We start from the raw sequence: 23,498 nt of genomic DNA on the forward strand, positions 1-23,498 counted from the left end.
ACAACGGAACTGACTGCCTTGCTCCCATGACGTTTTTTTTTTTTTTTTTAAGTCATGGCATGCATGCACCCTATAATGTGGATTAAATACAGAAAAGTCTGCGCCTTTTAACATGAAGCGCCTTATGGTGCAGAAAATACGGTAAATACTATTTTTCCTGGTAAGTGGAAATGAAAAATAAAACACTGCTCCATTGATTGTGTTACAGTTTGACAGACTTAATACTTGAAATCTCTGTGCTAAAATCATTTCCAGTCAAATGTTAATCAATACTCATATTGTTATCATGTTTGACTTGATTTGTTTTTCGGCATCCTAGATTAGAGGCGTTTGCAGCATTGCGATCCCTTAAGTGAACAACTGGGAAATCAGGTTCCTCATGATCCCTTGAGAGATTCCACTAAACAGGAAAGCTCAGCCGTGTGACGCATTCTTCCCTGTGACCATGTCATGTCAGAGCCATCAGCAGCAGCTGGCTTTCTGAATTTGGTTTATGCCTTTCAAGCAGACGCCAGACGTGTGAGCATCCCTTGGGTTCTTGTCTGCCTAACACCGCAACTCTGTTGTGTGTTTTCCAAGTTGTAGTAACCACACACTGCTTTCTGGTTCCGCAGGAAGCCTAATTTACTAATATAAACAACTATGAGGGGATTTTTTTAAGATATGAAAAATAAAGGCTGATACTGTGCATTGTGAGGAATTTTCTTTTAAGACTACTCTCCAGTCTCTTATTGACTGCTTTAGAATATATTTAATAGATCCTGCTGAATGAGGCAATGTACCGTACAGTCATAACATGGTCACGCAGTCATTATTTGAAATATAGTACCATTGGAATACTTTTCTCAAATAATTGTATACAGATCAAACGTTGATCAATAAACTGTCGCCTTGTGCACCTGCTCTGCTGGCCTTCCAGTCTCCCTTTTCCCTTTTTCCTCTTTGTTACACAGGGTTATACTGCCTCGCTTCCTGAGCTTGTCCGCAGTGACACACATTGCTCAGAGCCAAACACTATCGTGTTTAAACGCAGTTCTTTCGTCACTTATAAAGCCGTGAAGTAGTGCATTTGTCAAAGGTGTGGGATCACTGTATTGCAGAAAAGACACCCTACGCTCCAGTTTCCTAGATGTCATTTTACTTTTGTTTTCAACTTGAAATTTTCAATCAAAGTTTAGCAATAGTTGCTATATTTCATGCCCGGTGAAATGACAGAATTCAATTTGCCTCAGGCACATTCTTCCAAACAAAAAAAATACCGTGTTGGCCCAAATATAAGACGACCCTGATTATAAGATGACCCCCTCTTTTTCAAGACTCGAGTTTGAATCAAGACTTTTTGAACACTAAATTTAATTTTCTTACAGAAAATAATAACAGCACATCTGAAACAAATTATTATAACAATATATTTGAGAGAAAAAGCATGTTATTTTGCCTCATTCAAATCATGCAAAAACTGTCTACCACATCTTAATATCTGAACATTTAAATATGTAAACTAAAGTGCAATCACATTTGTAAATGAATGGCTTCTGGTTTTTCCATTTTCTGTTATCTCTTCTCTTATTTTCTTCTCATTTCTTTCATACCGCTATTTTTTTTTCTTCTTTGTGGTACCGCTATTTTTATTTTTATTTTTCGTGACAGGGGTTCGCTTTGGCCTGGGGAGTTAAGTTCACCATTCAGTTTAAAGACATCTAGCACCATCTAGCGGTGTGAATGGGTATATTGTCTGGACCCCGAATGTAAGATGACCCCCACTTTTCAGTCTTATTTCAGTGCAAAAAACACCATCTTATATTCGGGCCAATACGGTAAGTACACTCTCATGAGTAGCCCACTGTGTTCTTGTGCAGGATCTCAATCTGTGTGACCTTATATCAATTAGAATTGTGTTTGTAATCATTGAGATGTCCTAGGAGAGACAGGCCAGACATGAAACCATCTCACTGGGACACTCAAGAGTGATGATAAGTAATCACCTGCAAGCGACAACAAAGTGATCTGTCATCATCGCAACTTCAATGTGGGAGACAGACATTTATTTACCATTGACATGCTCATGCAAATGTTTCAACACCATGAAATACAAGCTTCATTTTACTCTGTAGGGTCTTGCAAATGTGATGCTAATGGAGAGCGCAAGTTGGAGGATTTGTTAATGTGGAAATCTGTCAGTCACACTTAAAAATGAAAATTTGCGATCAGACAAAAAGCAAATTTGATCAAAAAAGGGTTGACAACAGGTGTTTGTACTGGTATGCAAAATTGTCTACTATTTCTTTCATCTTACTTGCTTTCCTGATCTTCACCACTTATCTTTCTTTTACACATTTCTTCCCGTTTGCCACCCAGGGAGTGGTGGCAGCAGAAAAGAGCAGAGGCGGTCAGCTCCTCGAGGAGCCAAAGATGTTGCCTTTTCGAGCAAACACCTTCAGCCTGCAGGTGTCTATCCAGGATGTCCCTCAGTTCTTGTGGAGCATCAAACCCTTTACCACCTGTCAGGTAATGATCACCGGAACTGACAAATTATACCTAATCAATAGTAATCATAAAATAATATACACTGCAGTGTTTCCCAAATGCAAAGGAGCATATTTCACATTGGAAAGATCTCATGGTACACCACTACCGTATTTTCCAGACTATAAGGCGCACCTAAAAACCTAAAATTTCCTCAAAAGCCGACAGTGTGCCTTATAGTCCGATGCGCCTTACATATGGACCAAATTCCTAAATTTAAACTGGCCTGAAGCATTGTGTCATGAAATCATAAGTGGCCCGCTGAAGACTATGAATCATGCATCAAAAAGACTATGGATCATTATTTTGTGATTATAAAGTAATTTGTTGTGTCTGAAGTTGAAATAAAAAAGATAAATTGGAGAATGATTTGATTTGGATTAAAAATCTGACATGATGCATTAATGGTGCACCTTTTAGTCCGGTGCGCCTTATATAAGGACAAAGTTTTAAAATGGGCCATTCATTGAAGGTGCGCCATATAGTCCGGTGTGCCTTATAGTCCAGAAAATACGATAAACTAAAAAGTATACGTGCCATAAATGAGTGAGGCATGGCAAAATACTAGTTGCATACCACGTGTGGTTTAATCAAATGCAAAAATGGGGAAATAAGTCTTAAATCAAGATTTACACACATATCACAGAAATAGTTTTACTACTGCGGCCACTCATATCTGTGGCACTCCAGAGTGCTACACTAAATGCGTACAGGACCCAGAGCTGGCAAATGTTCAGAATTATTTTTGGTAAATATTTTGAAGGGAAATTTGAAGTTACATTACAAGCATTAAAATGTTTTGGTTATAACTAATGTGGCATAAATTTTACACTGGGCATTGATGTAATGTGTTTAAGTAGTGTATTTAATTAATTCATTCATTTTAAAATTAAAATTTTAAAAAGTGAGGCGTTATCAAAATACATATCAGATGAACTCCTTCATATGATCCAACTGTCTTTCATGCATATAGTCACTGTCAGCAACTACCAGCAGATGCTAGTTCTTGCTGTCTAACTGTGATTGTCGCCAAAGTCAACGCTGTTTAAAGACAACAGTAGAAGGAATGAAAGGGAACAAAGCGGTACAAGATAAAGCCTTGACAGAAGCTGTTTGCTGTGAAAAACAAATGATTATTCTGACATCTCTGCAGCTAGTTGGTGGAGAGATACTATGCTTGCTGACTACTGCTAAGGTGTCCTTGAACAAGGCACCCGCCTCTTGAATTTAAGGGCAATAGTGCATTGATTTTTTTTATTTATTTATTTTTTATTTTTATTTTTTTTTGGGCTGTCCAAATGAAAATACAGTTGCTGACTAGCTTATTTGCTGCCATTCTGAACACATTAAGCAGAGCTGTTAATTTTAAAACACTTTTATCTGCAAAATTCTACCTGACTGCTGTATCAACATTAGATGCATTTATAAACAGCTGACCCAAACAAATACAGCAAATTAGCCTCTTAGATGATAATTGTTCAAGGGTGTAATATTCTAAATATGTCTTGCTGCAATGCCAGTGTTCGTGCATACTGCAACGACGCATATTTGCATTTTCAAAACATACATGTGGCAGTTGATTGGCTGTGATTATCACTACTCGGCAACTGCATAGTTAAAAATTCCAGCTCTAATATGAATCTTGCTCTTACCCACCTTTCCTTTTCAGGATCAAAGTCACGCGGTATCTAATAAGTAGGACAGACTGCTGCACTCAACCGCCACTGTTTTATTTATTACTTTTTTTTTTACCTGTGAAAGAAATTTGCAGAGCTGCTGAGCTGTATTCTGAGTCAAAAAATTACTGTGAATGCAGGACGAAAGGTCTGTGCTTCAAAGTCATCCGCCTTCTCAACAGCTTTATTTATGAGAGCCTCGGGACAACAGACACGCCTCGCTTTGTGGAGCAGCTGTAGAATAATAGCCGAGCATTGTGGCATACGACAAGTCAGCTTTTAGTGCTGAAGAGCTTTTCGGCTCTTTTCCACACCTCCCCCCTACCTCTCCCTGAATATTATCGGCTGTTTTGTGCTATGCCGTGCAGTGAAGATCAAAATCAGAAGGTTCGGGTCTTCAGCAAGAACGCAGGTCAACACGTTTAATACAGTCTCCTCTGAGAGTAAGTGGCAGGTCACATAATAGTATGCAGATTTGGTGACGATAGAATCCTGAAGAGGTCAAAGACATAGAGATATGCTCGCTCTCCAGAAATTAAATATAAATGAAATCAATCTTTCAAGAGCCATTAAAAACCGACTCTTATTATATATCAGCAGTACACACGTATGTAATGTTAAAATGATCTCTCGGTGAAAATCCTGCTCTCCTGAGACTCATCCTTCATCCATCCATTTTTATAGCACTTGTTCTCATTTGATGAGGAGCGCAGTACCCTGGACCATCTGGTCAGGTCAAATGGTCAATCGCAGCACGCATGTCCACAAACAGCCACTCACACCTACGTTCACAGTTTAGACAATTACTGTACAAACTTACACTTAAGAAGACAATATAGACTATTCATTTCAGCACAGGCAGGTCAGAGCCAAAATTTGATCGCTGAACTGTAGAACAATGCAGCAAGTGTGTTGTGCATTTCATATTCATACAAAATCTTTGTTTTTAATTAACTGATTTGATTGCCAAACATGTAACCTCAACCTTTTTTTTTGTTGGGGGGGGGGGACAACTCGCATTTCTGGATCTGATGTGTGAGTCAGTATGGGATTGAGAGCTGAGTCATGTTTTTAACATACTCTGTCACTATATGTTACTGGCAGGAATTCTCCTTTGCCCAAGTGTGGTGCAGCAACCAGCAGCCTCTGCACTGTGCCTTCTCCCTGGAGAGATACAGTCCCGCCACGACCCAGCTCTCCTGCAAAATCAGCGTGCGGCAGGTCAAAGGCCACGAACAGATTCTGCAGGTTTACACAGCTGTTGGCAAGGTGAGCCACTTCGTCTGCAGGCGGGAGACAGACGGGACAGTGGACTTTCTTGCTCAACCTTTGTGTAACCTTCCTGCAGTGTTTCCACTGTCAGCAGGATGAGCTCTCCTGAGCTCGCGTCGGATATTAATAGAGTGAGGACACCATTATGTTTTGCCCTAAACTTATATAGTTCAATACATAACAGCAATCTAACAATTTCCATCAATGTACTAATCTTTATTCAGAGAGCTACTTTGAACAGAAAATGACTACTTTCACATTGGCATGCATCAACACCCGGGAGCTTCTCAGCGTAACAAGCATCTTCTGTCAGCGGCTGAGCAGCTCCACTAGAGCAGCTAGGAGTTTGAAATCCTTATTCAAGAGCACCTTGACAAGCGGCTGTTTCGGCAGAGGAGAATGATACTCGTCTGCTCACAAGTGTGTCTTCAGAGTCGCTCACTTACATGCTTATCTTGCCCCGTGGCTTTCAACACTGCCAAGCTTTCATCATCCTCAGTAGATGGATGCTTTGTCAAATGTGACAAGGAAACAAAATATTTTTCGACCCACAGCACTACTTATATGTTAATTATATGACCATATTTTCTGCACTATAAGGCGCACCGGATTATAAGGCGCACCTTCAATGAATGGCCCATTTTAAAACTTTGTCCATATATAACGCGCACCGGATTTATAAGGCGCACCTTCAATGAATGGCCCATTTTAAAACTTTGTCCATATATAAGATATATACATTTGGCCCACAGGCCGGACTTTGGACACACCTGCTGTAGTGGCTCAATATTGGTCCATATATAAGGCACACCTGATTATAAGGCGCACTGTTGGCTTTTGAGAAAATATGAGGTTTTTAGGTGCGCCTTATAGTGCGGAAAATACAACAAAGAGGACAAACTATGATGCCTGTTCTAAATAGCAAATTTAAGGTAGCACACATTCTTCCTCACGCTGCTTCAAAAATATCTCTCTGTCATGGTAATATGCAATGTGTTAGTGCATCAACAAAATAATGAATAGGATTTTTTTTAACAGATTGGTACATATATGCCATATATAGATATTTACATTTGAACCAAACAAAAATGCCACATAAATTGTACAGACGGGTTAATTTTCTACATTCATACTATATCGTGGACAAATATATTTCTCTCAGGTAAATGTTTTGTGGAATTCTTATGCTGTGTGCCAATGATAGTTATTCATACTTGCAAATAATAGCCATGCAAGTTTATTTTTAAAAATGCAAGTCAAGTGGTTTGGGGCTTTTTAAACAGTAAGAAGGGAATGCATGACTATGTTACTGTTGCACACATGGAACACTGTTGGTCTGCGTGTTTACTGTGACAAGCAGAGAGACATTCATCCTAGGATTGCAACTCTCAAGACAAAAATATGTGAAAAGTGTTAAAAATATCTTTTTAAAGGAGTATGTACGTATCACTAAAAAGATCATTTTGGCAATCTAGTCTTCGAACAGAAAAAGAAAGTAGAAATCATATATTTGAAGCGTACACATTATTTGATCACATCATATCCTGTATGATAGTGTAATGTTGCGTTGCAATATTTAAAAAATAAATCATCTAACAGATTAAAACGTGCTTGGCCCCCACTTCTTTTTCCTCAGACTGAAAAGGAATTGGTTCCAATTTTCATGCAGACGGACTGCACCATCACCTCTCAGACGGGGCCCAGGGCTTTCAAAATCCCCTTATCCATCCGCCAGAGGATTTGCGCCACCTTTGACACTGCCAACGCCAAGGGCAAGGACTGGCAACTCTTAGCCCACAAACTCCATTTAGATCGGTAAGCCACCTGCCTCTTTTGCATTTGATGTGCTCGTTGTCTTGCGATCATGTCACATTTATAAGGTTTGTTTTTCCTGACGAGAATGTTTCAAACTTATATGCATCCAATAAGCAAATGTACTTTCATTTGTTGTTAAAATACTCAGAGTGCATATTATACAGAGAGAATACAGACATTTTAGATCACATTAACTCATACTGTTGAACAGTGACATTATTTGTTTGAAGTTTTTGTATCATAAATGAAATACTATAGAGTGAAAAATAAAGTTGCAGTATATCATGCAGTGCGATTGGCTCCTGGTCAGTCCTTCGTGTCAATGAAAAATCAGATGAAATTGGCCCCTGTCTATTTGTGGACAAACAGTATAGAAAATGGATCGAACAAATGAATACCTTAATCAGGTGACTCACACAGGGCATCGCCTGCATCAAGGTTATTATAGTTAATAAAAACAAATTAACCAAAACTAAAAATGAAAAAAAAAACATTCAGGTTAAAGTAAAACGTGAAAATACTTTCCAAAATAAAAAAATAAAAACTCAAATTACATCTTAAGGTCATAAAACTGACCAAATTTTATTTGTATCATAGTGTATAGGTTCGTTTTTGGCCCTAAATATAATACATGAGCTTTCGGGTTCATTTTAAAGATATTCGTTTTGGCATTGTAATACATCTGTACAGAAGAAGGAAGATCAAACAGTCATTTGAGAATTGTAGTGTATTTTATTACACAAGACCTAGTGACATTTTATTTTAGATCTTGCAACTCAATAAACATTCCATAAACAGAAACTACAAAACTACACTAAACTGACACATTTGTGAATAAATAAAAACTACAAACCTGTACCTCATTAAACCTAAATGTCAAAATGAGGGGAAAAAAACTATCGTGAAAAATCCCAAACTATTACAAACCCTCACTGATTTACCTCACTAGAGGCAAGACGTGCTCCGTATCAAAAATTATTTCACCAACATAATAAAATCCAGTTGTGACTAACATCACCACAAAGACACATTCCCATATTAAGCATCATGTTAATGACAACGTCAACATTTAGTATGACCAATGTGTGCCTGATAAAATGTCAAGTACGTGTACTTCAAAATTACAGAATGTACTGATATGGTTGCGCTTGTGTGTTTTGTGAATCCGGAACAAATGAGGAGAGCTTCGATTGTTATGGTCACTTAGCTCCTCAATGTTTTTTGCTGGGTTTTGGATTGTGGTGGCTCTAATCTCCTGCTCTGCGGTTCATGAGGGGCCGCTATCTTCGATTTTTTTGAGGTACCAAATTATCTAGATAAGATTTCCTCTCCGTGCACTGCTGGATGAAAGGTTTGGATTGCATCTGATCAGACAAAGGCTGCAGCCTTTTAACTTGGCATTCTCTTTGGGGCGTTCTAATCAGTTGCAGTGAAACACTGACCTCCACTGGACTATTTTTGCATTACACATTGACGCGGCAAGAGGAAAGGCTCCTTAGTTTTCGGTACTACTCTGAAATCTATGAAATGCAGCTTTTCTCCCTTTGTTAAGAGATCATAGTTTAGATTTGTTTTTAAATCATGGTAATGCATGTTTACAGGAGCATACCGTTTATTTCAGTTTAAATTAATGCATTGTTTAATCATAGTGAGCCTCAGTCACGTTTACTTTGTACTGAGTTTTGCCCATAGATATTTAGTGGGACGTGCATATCTTTAAATTATTTTTATTTATTTTTTTGTTAATTAAATTTTAACCGGTCATTGAATTTAATAAATTCAGTTTTCCCGTAAAATCTCAAGACTCTTAGAGGTCTTAATCAACAACTTGTACTTCTTTAAATATCTTCTCAACTTCTTATTACAGCTAGGAAATCTATGTTGGAAGGTTTATTTGCATATAATTATCAACATGTTTAATCCTTGAGATCCTAATTAGATGATGAAAATCCCACTGTAATTACGCCACTCACAGCATTTAAAGAGAACCAATTATGCAAAGGTGCAGCTCTATATTTATGTTCTGGGAGAGTCTCAGACAGGATTTGCACAGAAAAAAATATAGATACTAGCAGTTTTTGTGCTTATGGACCAGTGAAACAACAGCAGCATAATGTAATGAATAGATAAAGTGGAATAAAAGAAGGTAGGTGACAAAATCATCTATAACATGTACATCATGCTAGGGTGTAAAAATAATCATAGCATTTGAAGCAAAGATGTGATTCTGTAGAACCATAGCCTACAGAGAAATGATATCCTGCATGCATCCATTTTCAGTACTGCCTGTCCTCCACAGTCAACATTGGTACTACACCCTGGACTGGTCACAAGCCAGCCGTAGGGAAAACCAGCAGCAGTAAAGCCCTTTTCACACTGTATTGGCACACACACACAAACACACACACACTTCAAAATGGAAAGGAGATGGCGGCGTGATTTTGTGTTATTTTGACAGACTTATTGACAAGTAACAGTGTGATTAAACTTATTTGGAAATTAGACATTAGATGTTCTCTGCTGCTCACGTCATCGTCCTTCATCTTAAAATGAGCAGTCAAGAATTTTTTTTTTTTTTTTTTTTTTAGCAGTGAAGCTATGGGGGGTCGGCTGGCGCAGAGTTAGCTTTGCCACTGTATCAAATAGGTATTTAGGATTATTTTTATTGAGATTAATGACTTGCGAAAATAACGAGTTTTTGCTAAGATAAGCGCATCTTTATATTTCAGGAGGCTGTCCTTCCATGCCTGATGGAAAACCTTAAGTTTGGTTAAACGCCATCTGCGCTCAGGCTTTCTACATAATTGTTTAAGCGTACGTGTTTCATCTGTGAACCACAGAGTTGGCCATCTACGGCGAGTTTTTAGACGTAGCGGCGCCACAGAGTCGATGGCTTTTAATAATGTCGCATTAAATTCATTTGTAAGATTATCAATAGAGCCGCTGTATGCGGGAAACATGGCGGTTGCCGGCGACAGTAACTCAGATAGCACAGTTGCAGTCATGGAGTTAAAATTACGGCTGCTATAATTCTGACTGCTCTCTTGTCTTTGACAAGGAACTAAAATTTCAAATTTTATTAAGAAATGATCAGACAAAACAGTAGTGTATGGCAGTACTGCTATATTTGAGGTTGCTAGTCCCCGGGATAATACCAAATCTAAGGTATTTCCATTCTTATGCGTTGCTGCCTGTACGGCTTGCGTAAAACCAAACGTATCGATTAAAGTCTGACATGCCAAAGTCAGTGGTTCCGACGGTGAATTCATGTGGATGTTGAAATCACCCGTGATAACTATATTATCTGCATTTGTCAGATCAGCCACAAATTCTGAAAATTCATCCAGGATACCAGAGTAAGCCCCGGGTGGACGGTAAATAACAGCAAGATAGAATGACGGTAAAGCAGTGGATCGCACAATGAGAACTTCAAATGTTTTAAATACGTGAATTGAGCGAGGCCTAAATCTAAGCTCAGAATTTGAGATGAGGGTGACACCCCCACCCTTTTTTCGAGGACGCGCCACATGCGAGCTCACAAAATTTGGAGGTGAGGCCTCGTTAAGTGGCAGCAGTTCATTAGGTTTTAACCAGGTCTCGCAAAGACCAAAAACGTTTAGATTATGTTCCGTGATAAGGTCATTAACGAGAACTGCTTTCGTATGAAGCGATCTAATATTCATAAAACCGAGTTTAAGTGTAATCGGTCGATCAGGGTGCGTATCTATCGAAGGATTTTTAAACGGGATGCGAGTAAAATTGTGTTCTCTAGGCCTAACATCACCTCTCAAAAGTTTATTAGCGCGGTGGGATGAAACGACCGTGGGAGTTTGATGGTCTAGTCAACACGAGGAGCTATGTGTATGCTGAAAGTCTAGCCTAGCGCTAGTTAACTTTAACTTAACAGACTCCAAACCCATCCTCACAGGTGGTCCAATCACCTGTGCCCTGGCCTGCTCTAAAGTGACCTGTCATGAGTGGCTCAAACAGTAATCTATATTCCTAGAAAGAGTGAAGGTGTCTTCACGGTTAGGGTGAAGGCTATCCTTCCTCAGCAGGTCAGGGCGGCCCCAGAAGGAGGACCAGTTATCTATAAAATACAGTCCCTGCTTTTTACAGAACCCAGCCATCCATCGATTAAGGGAGACTAATCTACTAACCCTCTCATCAGTGCCTCTCCCAGGCAGGGGGCCAGAGACAAATACTCGATGCCGACTCATCTTTCTGGCAAGATCACATGTCCTCGCTATGTTTTTCTTTGTGATCTCTGATTGCCTCATCCTAACATCATTGGAGCCGACGTGTATCACTATGTCCGAGTAGCTAGTGTTGGTGGAACTACGCTGTTGACTAGGCCTATTCCGAGTCAGCTCCCTAAGATTAGCTTCTATGTCGGTTGCTCTGCCCCCAGGAATACACATTACCGTGGCTTGATTTTTAAGCGTAATGTTTCGGGTAATGGAGTCACCTATGACCAAAGTGCGAGGGCCAGTAGACTGAGATGACTTTGGACGGCTATGCGTCTTACCTGGCTCATCGCGATTAGCAAGCCGCTTGGGGCTAATGCTAACCGGGCTAGCGAGCTGACTACAGCCCGCGTCTGTGTCCGCCACAACTACTGTTATCGCACTATTCTGCTCTAACTGGCGGACACGTCCCTCTAGCAGAGACAACCTCTCTAAGAGAAGGGTGCAGTTGGTGCACAAAGCCGTACAAACCTCTTGGTCCGCTGCCATACTTTGTGTCCGAAGAGCGACGATCGAGAGCCAACGGCGACGTGGGCGGAAGTGACGACTCTTGCTTTTAGAAAACAAGATTCAATACTCTGTCTGCAGCAACCTGCAGCGTCGGCAGTAATGCGGACTCTGTACCGGTCCGTCGTGGTAAATAGAGAGCTGAGCCAAAAGGCAAAGCTCTCAATTCAGCACCTCCAAATCCGAGTCCATGGTCCTCGATCGGAAAAGGGTGGAATGCCCTCTCCGGATCGGGGATGAGATCCTGCCCCAAGTGGAGGAGTTCAAGTATCTTGGAGTCTTGTTCACGAGTGAGGGGAGGATGGTGCGCGAGATCGACAGGCGGATCGGTGCAGCGTCGGCAGTAATGCAGACCCTGTACCAGTCCGTTGTGGTGAAGAGAGAGCTGAGCCAAAAGGCAAAGCTCTCAATTTACCGGTCGATTTACGCTCCTACCCTCACCTATGGTCACGAGCTATGGGTCGTGACCGAAAGAACGAGATCCCGAATACAAGCGGCCGAAATGAGTTTTCTCCGCAAGATGTCCGGGCTCTCCCTTAGAGATAGGGTGAGAAGCTCAGTCATCCGGGAGAGACTCGGAGTAGAGTCGCTACTCCTCCACGTTGAGAGGAGCCAGATGAGGTGGCTCGGGCATCTCATCAGGATGCCTCCTGGACGCCTCCCTGGGGAGGTGTTCCGGGCATGTCCCACCGGTGAGAGACCCCGGGGACGACCCAGGACGCGCTGGAGAGACTACGTCTCTCAGCTGGCCTGGGAACGCCTTGGGATCCCCTGGGATGAGCTGGATGAAGTGGCTGGGGAGAGGGAAGTCTGGGAGTCCCTCCTGAAGCTGCTGCCCCCGCGACCCGACCCCGGATAAGCGGAAGAAGATGGATTTGATGGATGGATGGATGGATGGATGGATGGATGGATGGATGGATGGATGGATGGATGGATGGATGGATGGATGGATGGATGGGTGGGTGGGTGGGTGGATGGATGGATGGATGGATGGATGGATGGATGGATGGATGGATGGATGGATGGATGGATGGATGGATGGATGGATGGATGGATGGATGGATGGATGGATGGATGGATGGATGGCTTGAAAATTTAGTAAAGATTCGGCTTTATTGCTACACAGACATACACACATGCATTAAATAACCGCACATTAGTTTTCAAATGAAGTAACATACCAAACTGTTATCAAATGTGTTTATTACATTACAAATTATTATTACAAATGTATATACGTATCAGTTGAATTTTGGTGAATATAGTACGTTCTTTTCCTGTGAATCACTGAACTAATATAGTCAATCAAGGTCTGACATCTGTGAAGTAGTTGAATAAACTACGTACATTCCTTAAGTTCCTTTGAGAGAGAGAGAGAGGGAGAGGGAGAGAGGGAGAGGAGGGCAGTGAGAGAGGGAGAGCATGCCTGCTGCCATGTTGTAAACATACATTGCAAGTTTACAAACATGTCAAGAAGCCATTATAGCAACTGTCCTGTTAGTCTCCATCCAACTAACATTACCATGATCAATAAATCCCGTTAGTCTCCAGCCAACTATCATTACCATGATTAATAATTATGATATGATGAATGGAATAAGGGTGGCACCACTGTACTGGTTAGCACATCTGCCTGACAGTTCAGAGTAGCAATGTTCGATTCCGACCTTCCTGTGTGGAATTTACCTGTTCTCCCTGTGCCTACTTAGGTTTTCTCTGGGTACTTCGTTTTCCTCCCATATTCCAAAAACGTGTGGTAGGCCCGTTGCCCACTGCAAATTATCCGTCGGTGTGATTTTGACTGTGATTGCTTTTTTAATTATGTGTGGCGATCAATTCAGGGAGTCCCCCGCCTACTGGCCAAGGACTGCTAGGATAGGCTCCAGCATGCCCGTGACCCATGTGAGGATAATAATTTCAGATGATGAATAGATGGATAAATGGAATCTCTTACCATTGTCACATTTTGTGAGGATCAAAGCTGTATACTCTTTGTAAAATTGTAAATACAATAGCTGTCCCAAATGATGATGGGATATTGTCAGTGTAGCACAGGAGAGATTTTTCGCATTTCTACTTCCAGCCTATTCCAAAATGTTTATTCATATTAAAGGACGGTTAATAATTTTCCTACTCCCCAACCTTGATGATTCTTTTCTATTCATTCATTCTTTTTGTGCATCTCAACAGAAACCTTGGTTATTTTGCAAAACAGCAGAGTCCCTCAGCCATCATCCTGTGCCTATGGGAGGCCCGCCACCAGGACACGGCTGACCTCGACTCTCTTGCCAGTGCCCTTGAAGAAATTGGCAAGATCCACCCCAAAAGTTTCCCCAAGGATCTGGATGAGGAGGAGACTGACTTGAATCAAATACAGGCGTGCAGCCTTAGATGAACATGCACATTTCCAAACGGTACAGCAGAGGACTCGGCATCTCAATAGTCAGGCTGAGGGAAGAGCATCAGGCTGTCTGAATGCAGATAACAAACTAGTGATGTAGAAACATTGATCTGTCCGAACAGGGAAAGATTAGGCTTTACCTGCTGTGGATTCAACTACTACTCTACTTTTTATTAATGATGCTAATCAACTTCTTCACATTATTCTTTTGTTTATAATTTCATTTTCCTTGCTTGTATTTCATCCTAGTGGATTGGTGGGTGAAGAAGTCAAGTAATTTCTGAATTGGCATGAGAACAAAACTGAAATGGACCATGTCCTGGCGATACTATTGGCCGAAGATATGTAATGCTTAAATGTTGTATTTAAAACTGTCTTGAAGATTTTGTTTTTCACAACAAAGAGCAAACCGAAAAATTTTCAGACTAATATACAAAGTATAATAAAAAAAAAAATACAATATAGGCCTACTTTATGTGTATCATCTGTCCTACGGCAGCATGGACAGTGTGACTATCTGACATGGTTACTGTCCAGTGATAGTGCTTTCATACCACATTTTTATAGCTGATAACACTTTTTTTCCACTGCCAGAGAGATGAGTTAATTTCCGAGAGCTGTCGGGGTGCATGACTGTGACTTACCAACCAATTTCAACATTAAGAGCTGTCATGTTGACTTCACATGAGCACACCGAATTCAATGCATCTCTGTTTATACTGGGGTAACAGGATGTTACCAAAACCGCAAGTAAAATATATTCACTATATGGTTAGACACCACCAAATGTTTGACATTGTTGCAAATTTGGGCAGGGGTCAAAGGACAAACTCTAAATAATCTAACAGTCACTTCTCAGTAATGTTCTGATGTAGGTTTCACCATTTTTTTTTTTCTTTCTTTTATATTTGTCAGACTAATTAAGTTCACCCAGGAGGAAAGGCTTTGGGAGTTTATGTTAACAGAGAACTGACTGAAATAATGAATAGGTAAGACCGGCGACAATTGTAAAATTTTTGACATTTATGTCTCTAACCAAGCTCTTTTGACTGAAGGCGGGGACGAACACAGTAAATACTGAAAGGGGCCGTGCATGTATACATGATCTACTATTCAACTCAACAACAAAATAACCACATACTGTTATTTAGCTCCCAGTGCAACAAGCTTTCTTGCACAAAAATTATCGTTCAAGGATGCCACAAAAATGCTGAACAAGAAACCAACATTAAAGAGCAAGAACTCAATTAGTACAGTTTTTCACACACAAAAAAAAAAAAATCAATTCACTCAAAAATTTAATATACATATTCCAGGCAGAAAGCACTTTTTTTGTCCTGCATATTATTCCAAATTAACAAAAAAATATTAGGCCTTGTGTTCTGGATTACAGCAGTATAAGACTCAGTGTAAGTGAAACTAAGACATGTCTAATGAATTGTGATATTATAAGTGAAATACAGTAAAATCAACCTTTGTTGATTTTGTCACAAAACTATTATATATATATATATATATATATATATATATATATATATATATATATATATATATATATATATATATATATATATATATATATATATATATATAATAGTTTTGTTAAAACATTTAAAGAAAATCAATGTGGTTCTGCAGAATGTTGGCACTTTAAGCACACTAACCTATAAATCTTTACAAGAATAAAATTGTACAAAAGGTACCACTGTGCACGAGCTACAATAAAGATTTTGTGGAGGTGACAACCCTATTTTTCATTTCACCTTCCAGTGTCATCTTGACACGTGTGTCAATTATTGCCAGTGTCAGGCCTTGAGTGTAACACATTACTTTGTACAATTAGTTTTTGCAGTATTACAAATAGCAAATTGCTAAGTGTGTTACAATGGTGCAGACCACAAGACAAATGAACTAATATTGACAAGATAATGGTTAAATGAAACAATCACTATGAAAATACTTTGTTATTCAAATCTCTCACAAGATGCGTGCCTATTGCGACAAAATTCCAAACACTTTCTTTACTTTTACAAAATGGTCAGCACTTTACATGGCTGAAGAGGGATTGTGAGACCAATCACTGTCATTGTTTCATGAAAGAAAATGCAAAACATATTCAAAATACGGAACAACCCCAATAAAACAAAAAAAAAAAAGCAGTGTTTAGAAATGTGAAGGAGAATCATTATTCCTAATAGATGTTTTTTGGAAATGCTGAAATCATTATTAAATAAATTAATCACAGATTTAAAGAAAAATAACAAGTAATTTATTACACGACACAGTAATATTGTAAGAAAAATAACTTCAAATGCAGATACCTAAAGTAATACACTGTTTTATATGTTGGAAATAAATTGCCCAACATTGGTTATCTGCTTCCTTTTTTTAAAGAGAGTTTCTGTTGTCTGACCTTTGGTAAGGTTCAAGCAACTGTTGGGCTTAAATCAGCCAAACCAGCGTTTCTTCACTAGAGAGTGTGGCTTTTTAATTACCTTGATTCATAGTTGGAGCAGAGGTTGGTCGGTAGTCAAATTAGAAGCTTGACAAGTAGCTACGACTGACAGATTGGATGGCCGTTTCTTTTACCAATAACATTAAATTTTGTACCAATGCATGAGTCAGATTTTGCTTGTGGTAAGGTTGCAATTTACCTTATTTTTAAAGTTAGAATTCTGACTTTGAAGTCAGAATTCCCACTTTAAAGACAGAATTCTGAGAATAAAGTCAGAATTCTGACTTTAAAATCAGAATTCTGAGAAAAAAAGTCAGAATCCTGTCACCCCTCATTTTTTTTTCTTCACTGGCCTAATCCTCTTCCGTAAAATGAGGTATGTATTGTTCGTATAATACTTTTTCACATGTAGACTAAGGACTAACCTAAGCATGTGCAAAGTGAATGAGGTGATTCCAAACTTGTTCCTGAGCAATTACCTGTGTTACACCAGACCGATATTACAATTGTCCCCAATCTCCCCGATATATTTATAACCCTGCAGTTATAGGTAATTTGGATATTTCTAAATTGCATGATGAATGGAGTTGAATCTAGGAGCGGCATGCTCCTGTATGACACCTGGTTCATCAGTGTTATTCAGGCAATCAGTAATTGCAGTTAGTGTCAATCGGTGTCAAAACATCTTCACCTAGTAATTTATTAATATGCACTTAAAAATTTGGAGTAGCACTTCAGATGAAAGCCTTTTATTTTTTTTCTCTCTAGGAAATGACCGCTGGAGACTAATTAAAAAAAGCCAAGCATTATTGTGGGGTAGCTGGAATTCCAGAGGTGGGAACTTAACCAAATTTTGTCACGACCTGGGCATCCTTCCGTATAATGGTCCCCCTATCCCCATCCATCCTTGAAAAGTCCTCCCACCACCGGTTCTGTCCCCAGTCCATTATCTCTCTGTTTACTAAAAAAAAAAATTTCAACAGATAAAGACGAATTTTATTAAATGGCGCATACACGGTCCTGTTAGTGTGCAGAAGATCTGTCGGACGGACTGAAAGTTTAGGCGGCACTTGACCCAGATAGAAATGGATGAAGACCCACTTACATCACTCCATAATTCGTCCTTTTTTTTATTTTGTATTTCCTCATACCTCGTCCTTCTTCAGCATGCATGGCCGTATGGGACAGACACACGGACTGTTCTGTCCCTCTGTGGAATTCTACCTTTCAAGTTAGATAATCGTCATGGTTATCCACAAAGATGTAGGCAAAAGGAGGTCTAACATTTCTTAGTGAAATTTTAAGACAATTGTTTTTTTTTCAGTTTTATTTTATGTCTTTCTCAATAGGTAAAGATGCTCCAACAATTAGGTATATGGTGTGTTGTAACATATATCAGTTGCATTTTTAAACACAGGATATGAATCAGATTTATTAAATATTTGCAAGAAAATTAAATTCAACATGTAACACAGTCATTCAGCTTCTTTGTTCATAGATATAATTCAAACAATAATGGTATTGGTTGACATTCTGTTGACTCATTTGACAGACTACGGTACGATTGTTTAGTATGTCAGTGGTTTGTCAAGGTGTGACTTTGAATAAATTGCTTTGTGTCTAAATAATGTGAATTACTTTTCTGGTAGAGTATACTGGACAAGGTTATCGTTTTCCTCAATATGCATTTCCAGCCCAAATATGAATAATTACTTTAATAACTTTATACCGGCAGGTAACTGATGTGAAATATTTCTTTGGTTAATTTCGTTAACTGTGACAGATGATCTATTTTATTTGCTGTAAGTCAAAACTGCCAAAATGAAAAGCTTATTAATGGCTCATGTTTCACTGAGAGCATCTTGCTTGTATTATTCAGCATTCGATCTCATTCTAGATGTGTTTGAGATATGTCATCAGTGTCTCTTGGCTTTATAAAATGTGACAGTAGACATCCAAATATGCATATATTTGTTCTCACTATGTATAATGATTTGGTCTAACACTAATCTGTTTCATGTTTGAAGTTGTATGAATTATTTTCTTTCACCGAACTCGGTTCTTCTCATGCTGTTATTTTGCTGCACGCATGGCCTTTGGCTTCATATCACTATTCTCGTGCCTTGTTTAACTACTGTATATGGTGAATGTTGTAAAGTACAGATGGGGATGAGAAAAATAATCACACTGATAAACATTTAAAGGTCTTAGTCAAAACATATTTAAATTATAATATTGAACAGGCTACAGAGCTTTTCTAGTGCAGAACATCTAAGGTTTGGTAATGCCTGGGCAGCTTTGTGTTATATTGGATCTATCATTATGGACATTTTGGATGTTTTCTGTACAGTAGAATTTGCAAATGTATATGCAGCCTTTTGGAAATAAATGTACAGTTGAAAGTGATCCGTTGTTGTTGTTTAACATAATTTAATACATAGAGTGAGTCCAGTGAAGTCCACGTCTATCTACAGTGCTAAAGCATAATCGTCAGAATTTAACTCCAAATCAGTCACATGTCTTGAATAATAACCCATCCATTTAGGATGGAAGCAATGACTTTTGTCAATTAATTTCACTTTCCATTGTGCAAATGCGATGGACACCGTTTGAAAGGAGAGGCAATTGGCAGGTCAACCCATATTTGAAAATCTTGTAAGAGGTTTTCTGCAAAAACCTTCCCTGCTCGCATTTGTTCAGGGTGATTCTTGGCTTGTTTTTTGCATGTGTTCTTGTCACTGTCACTGGTGGTGACGAAGTAATTTGTGCAGGCCATAGAATTTTATCAGGTACATAGTGCAGTGGTCCACTGCCCGACAGAGAGACAAGAATTTCTTAAGTTTGTTGCGGGAAAGATTTATCTAGGTTCTCACCTCATCAGACACTCGATGATGGTAGTAACATTAGCTCAAACTCATCAGAAACTGATTATGTCTTTCTGTACATCTTGCTAGCGCCGTGTTAGCTGAAACATTCATCCATCTTTGAACATACTACATAGATGTAAGAAAATAAGTGTTTTACTTGAATTCGCAATATGCCCGCATTTGTTCGGACTCTGGCCACATGCACGCGATGACGCATATTCTTACACACGCACACACGTAGGGAAACAAACAAACAAACTTTTAGCATTTGTTTTTACATTAATCAAAAAAAAAAAAAAAAAAGAAAATCTTCATCATGAGCATCTCCCCACCAACCTTGCATAATAAAATGAAGACTGTATTACAAAAATTGTATAATTAAATTGTTAATATACAAAAAAATACACTCATATGGTTCACCGGTCTGATCATCAATGTTGATATCTGAAAATGTATGGTATATTTAAATTTTGAGAATTTAATGAAATTATTTTTGTTGATTACCTTTTTCTATTGTGTAGCCAATTGTAAAATCCCAAAGTAAAATCCAAAAGTTGTCGAGACAATCCAAACTGCGGTTTCTCACGTATGAATGATATTGAATGAATGAGAGATAGAGGGAGGGAGGGTCAAATTGTCACGTGCTGGTGCCACCGGCGACAGGACCACGCCCCCCTGTCAATGGAATCGCCGTCACCTGCCACGGGCTCATGGACAGCACTATATCAGCGCCGCCAGCGCAGACCTGAGTGTCAGTCTGTCCCTTGATGCTGCCTTGCTCATCAGTCCCGAAGCTACGGACCCGCTTGACTACTTGGAACCCCCGCAGAATCGTTTGTCCTCTCCAGCCCGATCGCCGCTCCAGTGCCCGCTGTTCCCATCCGCTGCTGCCGGCCAACGTCTGGAACTTAAGGGCGTACTCTGCGACCGATCGGCTACCTTGACGCAGCGTCGCCAGTTCCTCGGCGGCGTCCTCGGCGGCGGATCCCAGGTCGAACAGGCGGAGCAATTCCTCAGCGAAGGCGTCGAAGGAATCGCAAGCCGGGGCCATCCTTTCATATTCGGCCAGGCCCCACAGCCGCGCCTCGCCCGTGAGGTGGGTTAGGACGAACCCGACCTTGGCTGATTCCGACGAAAACGTGATTGGCTGGAGGCTGAACATTATGCGGCAGTTCGTCACGAATGCCCTCACGTGCTTGGGATCGCCGTTAAACTTCTCGATGTTGCCAAGGCGGGGCTCCGGGACGTCCACGAGCGTCCTGGCCTCGGCAGACGAGCGGTGCGGGGGTACCGTGACAGCCGGGGACGCAGCCACCGACAGTCTCTGGAGGGCTTGGGCCATCTCCTGCTGCTGTAGCTGTTGCTGCTGACCAACCTTGATCAGGTGCCGGATGTCGGCAGACAGGCTGCTGACGGCGGTCTCGGCTCGCTCCAGTCGACTCAATGCCGTCTCGTCGTTCGCTGGCTGCATAGCGTTGGTCAGTCTGTACTGTAAGGGAACGGACAGTACAGCCAAGTGCGTAGCGACGGACTTTATTGGAGAAGGGGATGATGGGAACAGCGGGCACTGGAGCGGCGATCGGGCTGGAGAGGACAAACGATTCTGCGGGGGTTCCAAGTAGTCAAGCGGGTCCGTAGCTTCGGGACTGATGAGCAAGGCAGCATCAAGGGACAGACTGACACTCAGGTCTGCGCTGGCGGCGCTGATATAGTGCTGTCCATGAGCCCGTGGCAGGTGACGGCGATTCCATTGACAGGGGGGCGTGGTCCTGTCGCCGGTGGCACCAGCACGTGACACAAATGAGAGGTGTTAAGACCTTGCGCCCTTACGCTATAGGACAGTTCAACATCCAGCGTAAGGGCCAGCTTCTCACATTGCGTTGGAAGTATTTTTTTTTTTTTTTAAAAGACAGCTGCACCATCAGAAAATCATGAATCAGCACTTTCCCAGACCACCAAAAAGAGAGAGGGTCAAATCGGTGGTCTTAAGACACTTTTGACATCACCTTGACCTCAACACATACTGAAGAATAAATTCAGCAGGGGGCCTCCACAACAGGTGAGCTTCCCCATGCTGGAGAGTCACACATTGGAGGGAGCATAGTCATCAAGACTTTCGATTTAATAAAAACAACAATAGGTGGTAGAAACACTTTCTCACATAACAAAAACTTTGGATCATTTCAACAACCTCAGCGTCAAGCCTGGATTCTTTGGATGCACCACCCTCTCCACAACAGATGATAGAAAGGGGGTGAGTCCTCCACGCACACATACACACATGCACGCACGCACAAGTACATGACCGAACATGTTTTGCACACACGTGCAGACATGTCCCGACCTGTTTTTACAAAAATAAAACTCCTTACTTAACTTAAATAAAACCTGCTTCACATTTCTCAAAAACAACACCTAAACTTTCCTATCACCTCATATGACCTCCATCATGACACATGACAAACATATTTCAACAATACAACTGCATTTGACAATCCACATTCTAGTATAACTATACCTGCCGCATTTCTTTACCATGCCCATAACCTTATGACCCCCAGCATAACAAATATGATCGATTCTCACAACTGGACATGACATATATGTGACCTCTGTGACCTTTATGGTCCCATTCCCATAACCTTATGACCTCTAACATGTCAAATATGATCGATTCTCATACCTGCAGATGACATACTGTATGTGACCTTTGTGACCTTTATGGTCATTAATCAAATATGATTTACGACCTTAGACTTTGATATCACTAAAAATTCATTTCATTACTTCTTTCATGCAGAGTTGCAGATCAAGTCTGTGGGGGACTGAAACTAAATTTTGCCGTATTGTTGTGGTCAAATATGATATTGCAGTTTTTCCAATTTTGCCTGGGACTAAACCCAAGAGTTGTTTTCCTTTGTAATTCATCACATCACCATTCATAGCGCATCTGTTAAATTTAATCAGGATCCCCAATAAGTTTATAGTACTGTGTAATGGCAATTTAGATTTTTTAAAAAATCGAAAAATCTTTGTATGAAAGTTTTGGGACGGGACTCGATAAGCAAGACTGCTTCCACCCGTTCTGTTTTCGGCAAGTACGAAACGAACTCTAAGCTTTGTAAAGAAAGTGTGACTTTGATGATGTCTGTGTACAAGCTGAAATAAACAAAAAAAAAAATAAATTAAGAAAAATAATTGAATTGCGCTCAGTGGCGCACTGGTTAGCACATCCGCCTCAGTTAGGAGGGTGCTGGTTGGATTCCATTTCTGACCTTCCATGTGTGGGGTTTGCATGTTCTGCCCGTGCCCGCGTGGGTTTTCTCAGGGCACTGGTTTCCTCCCACATCCTAAAAACATGCTTGGTAGGCTAATTGAGCACTCCAAATTGCCCCTAGGTGTGGGTGCGGGTGCAGATGGTTGTTGGTCTATGTGTGCCCTGCGATCGGCCGGCAACCGGTTCAGGGTGTCCCCCGCCGACTGCCAGATGACTGCTGGGATAGGCTCCAGCACCCCCGTGACCCCCGTGGGGACAAGCGGTATAGAAAATGGATGGAATTATAGAATGCAGACCGATCAAAAGCAGGTCCAGAAAGTGAAACCCTGTTTGGACCTTGGACTCAACATCTCTGATAGAATGTTAACGATAGAAACATATGTGATATGTACAGTATATGATTGCCTTGTATTCTATATTTACTTCAATTTCGTATTTTTGTAAACCATCACTTG

General features: G+C 40.5%; 1 protein-coding gene across 3 annotated transcripts in view; it reads left to right on the forward strand.

The window, feature by feature from the left end:
* The window catches only part of unc5db (unc-5 netrin receptor Db), a 174,843-nt gene extending 159,089 nt beyond the window's left edge, over positions 1-15,754 (forward strand). For all 3 annotated transcript variants that reach the window (XM_049764214.2, XM_049764213.2, XM_049764215.2), the window contains 4 exons: positions 2,359-2,508; positions 5,307-5,471; positions 7,111-7,289; positions 14,234-15,754. In XM_049764214.2, coding sequence (XP_049620171.1) covers positions 2,359-2,508; positions 5,307-5,471; positions 7,111-7,289; positions 14,234-14,438 — 699 coding nt within the window. In that variant the 3' untranslated portion in view covers positions 14,439-15,754. The remainder of the gene's footprint in view (positions 1-2,358; positions 2,509-5,306; positions 5,472-7,110; positions 7,290-14,233) is intronic.
* The last annotated feature ends 7,744 nt before the right edge of the window (positions 15,755-23,498 follow it).

Source organism: Syngnathus scovelli, chromosome 3 (genome assembly GCF_024217435.2).
Source record: "Syngnathus scovelli strain Florida chromosome 3, RoL_Ssco_1.2, whole genome shotgun sequence".
In the NCBI taxonomy this organism is placed as follows: Eukaryota; Metazoa; Chordata; class Actinopteri; order Syngnathiformes; family Syngnathidae; genus Syngnathus; species Syngnathus scovelli.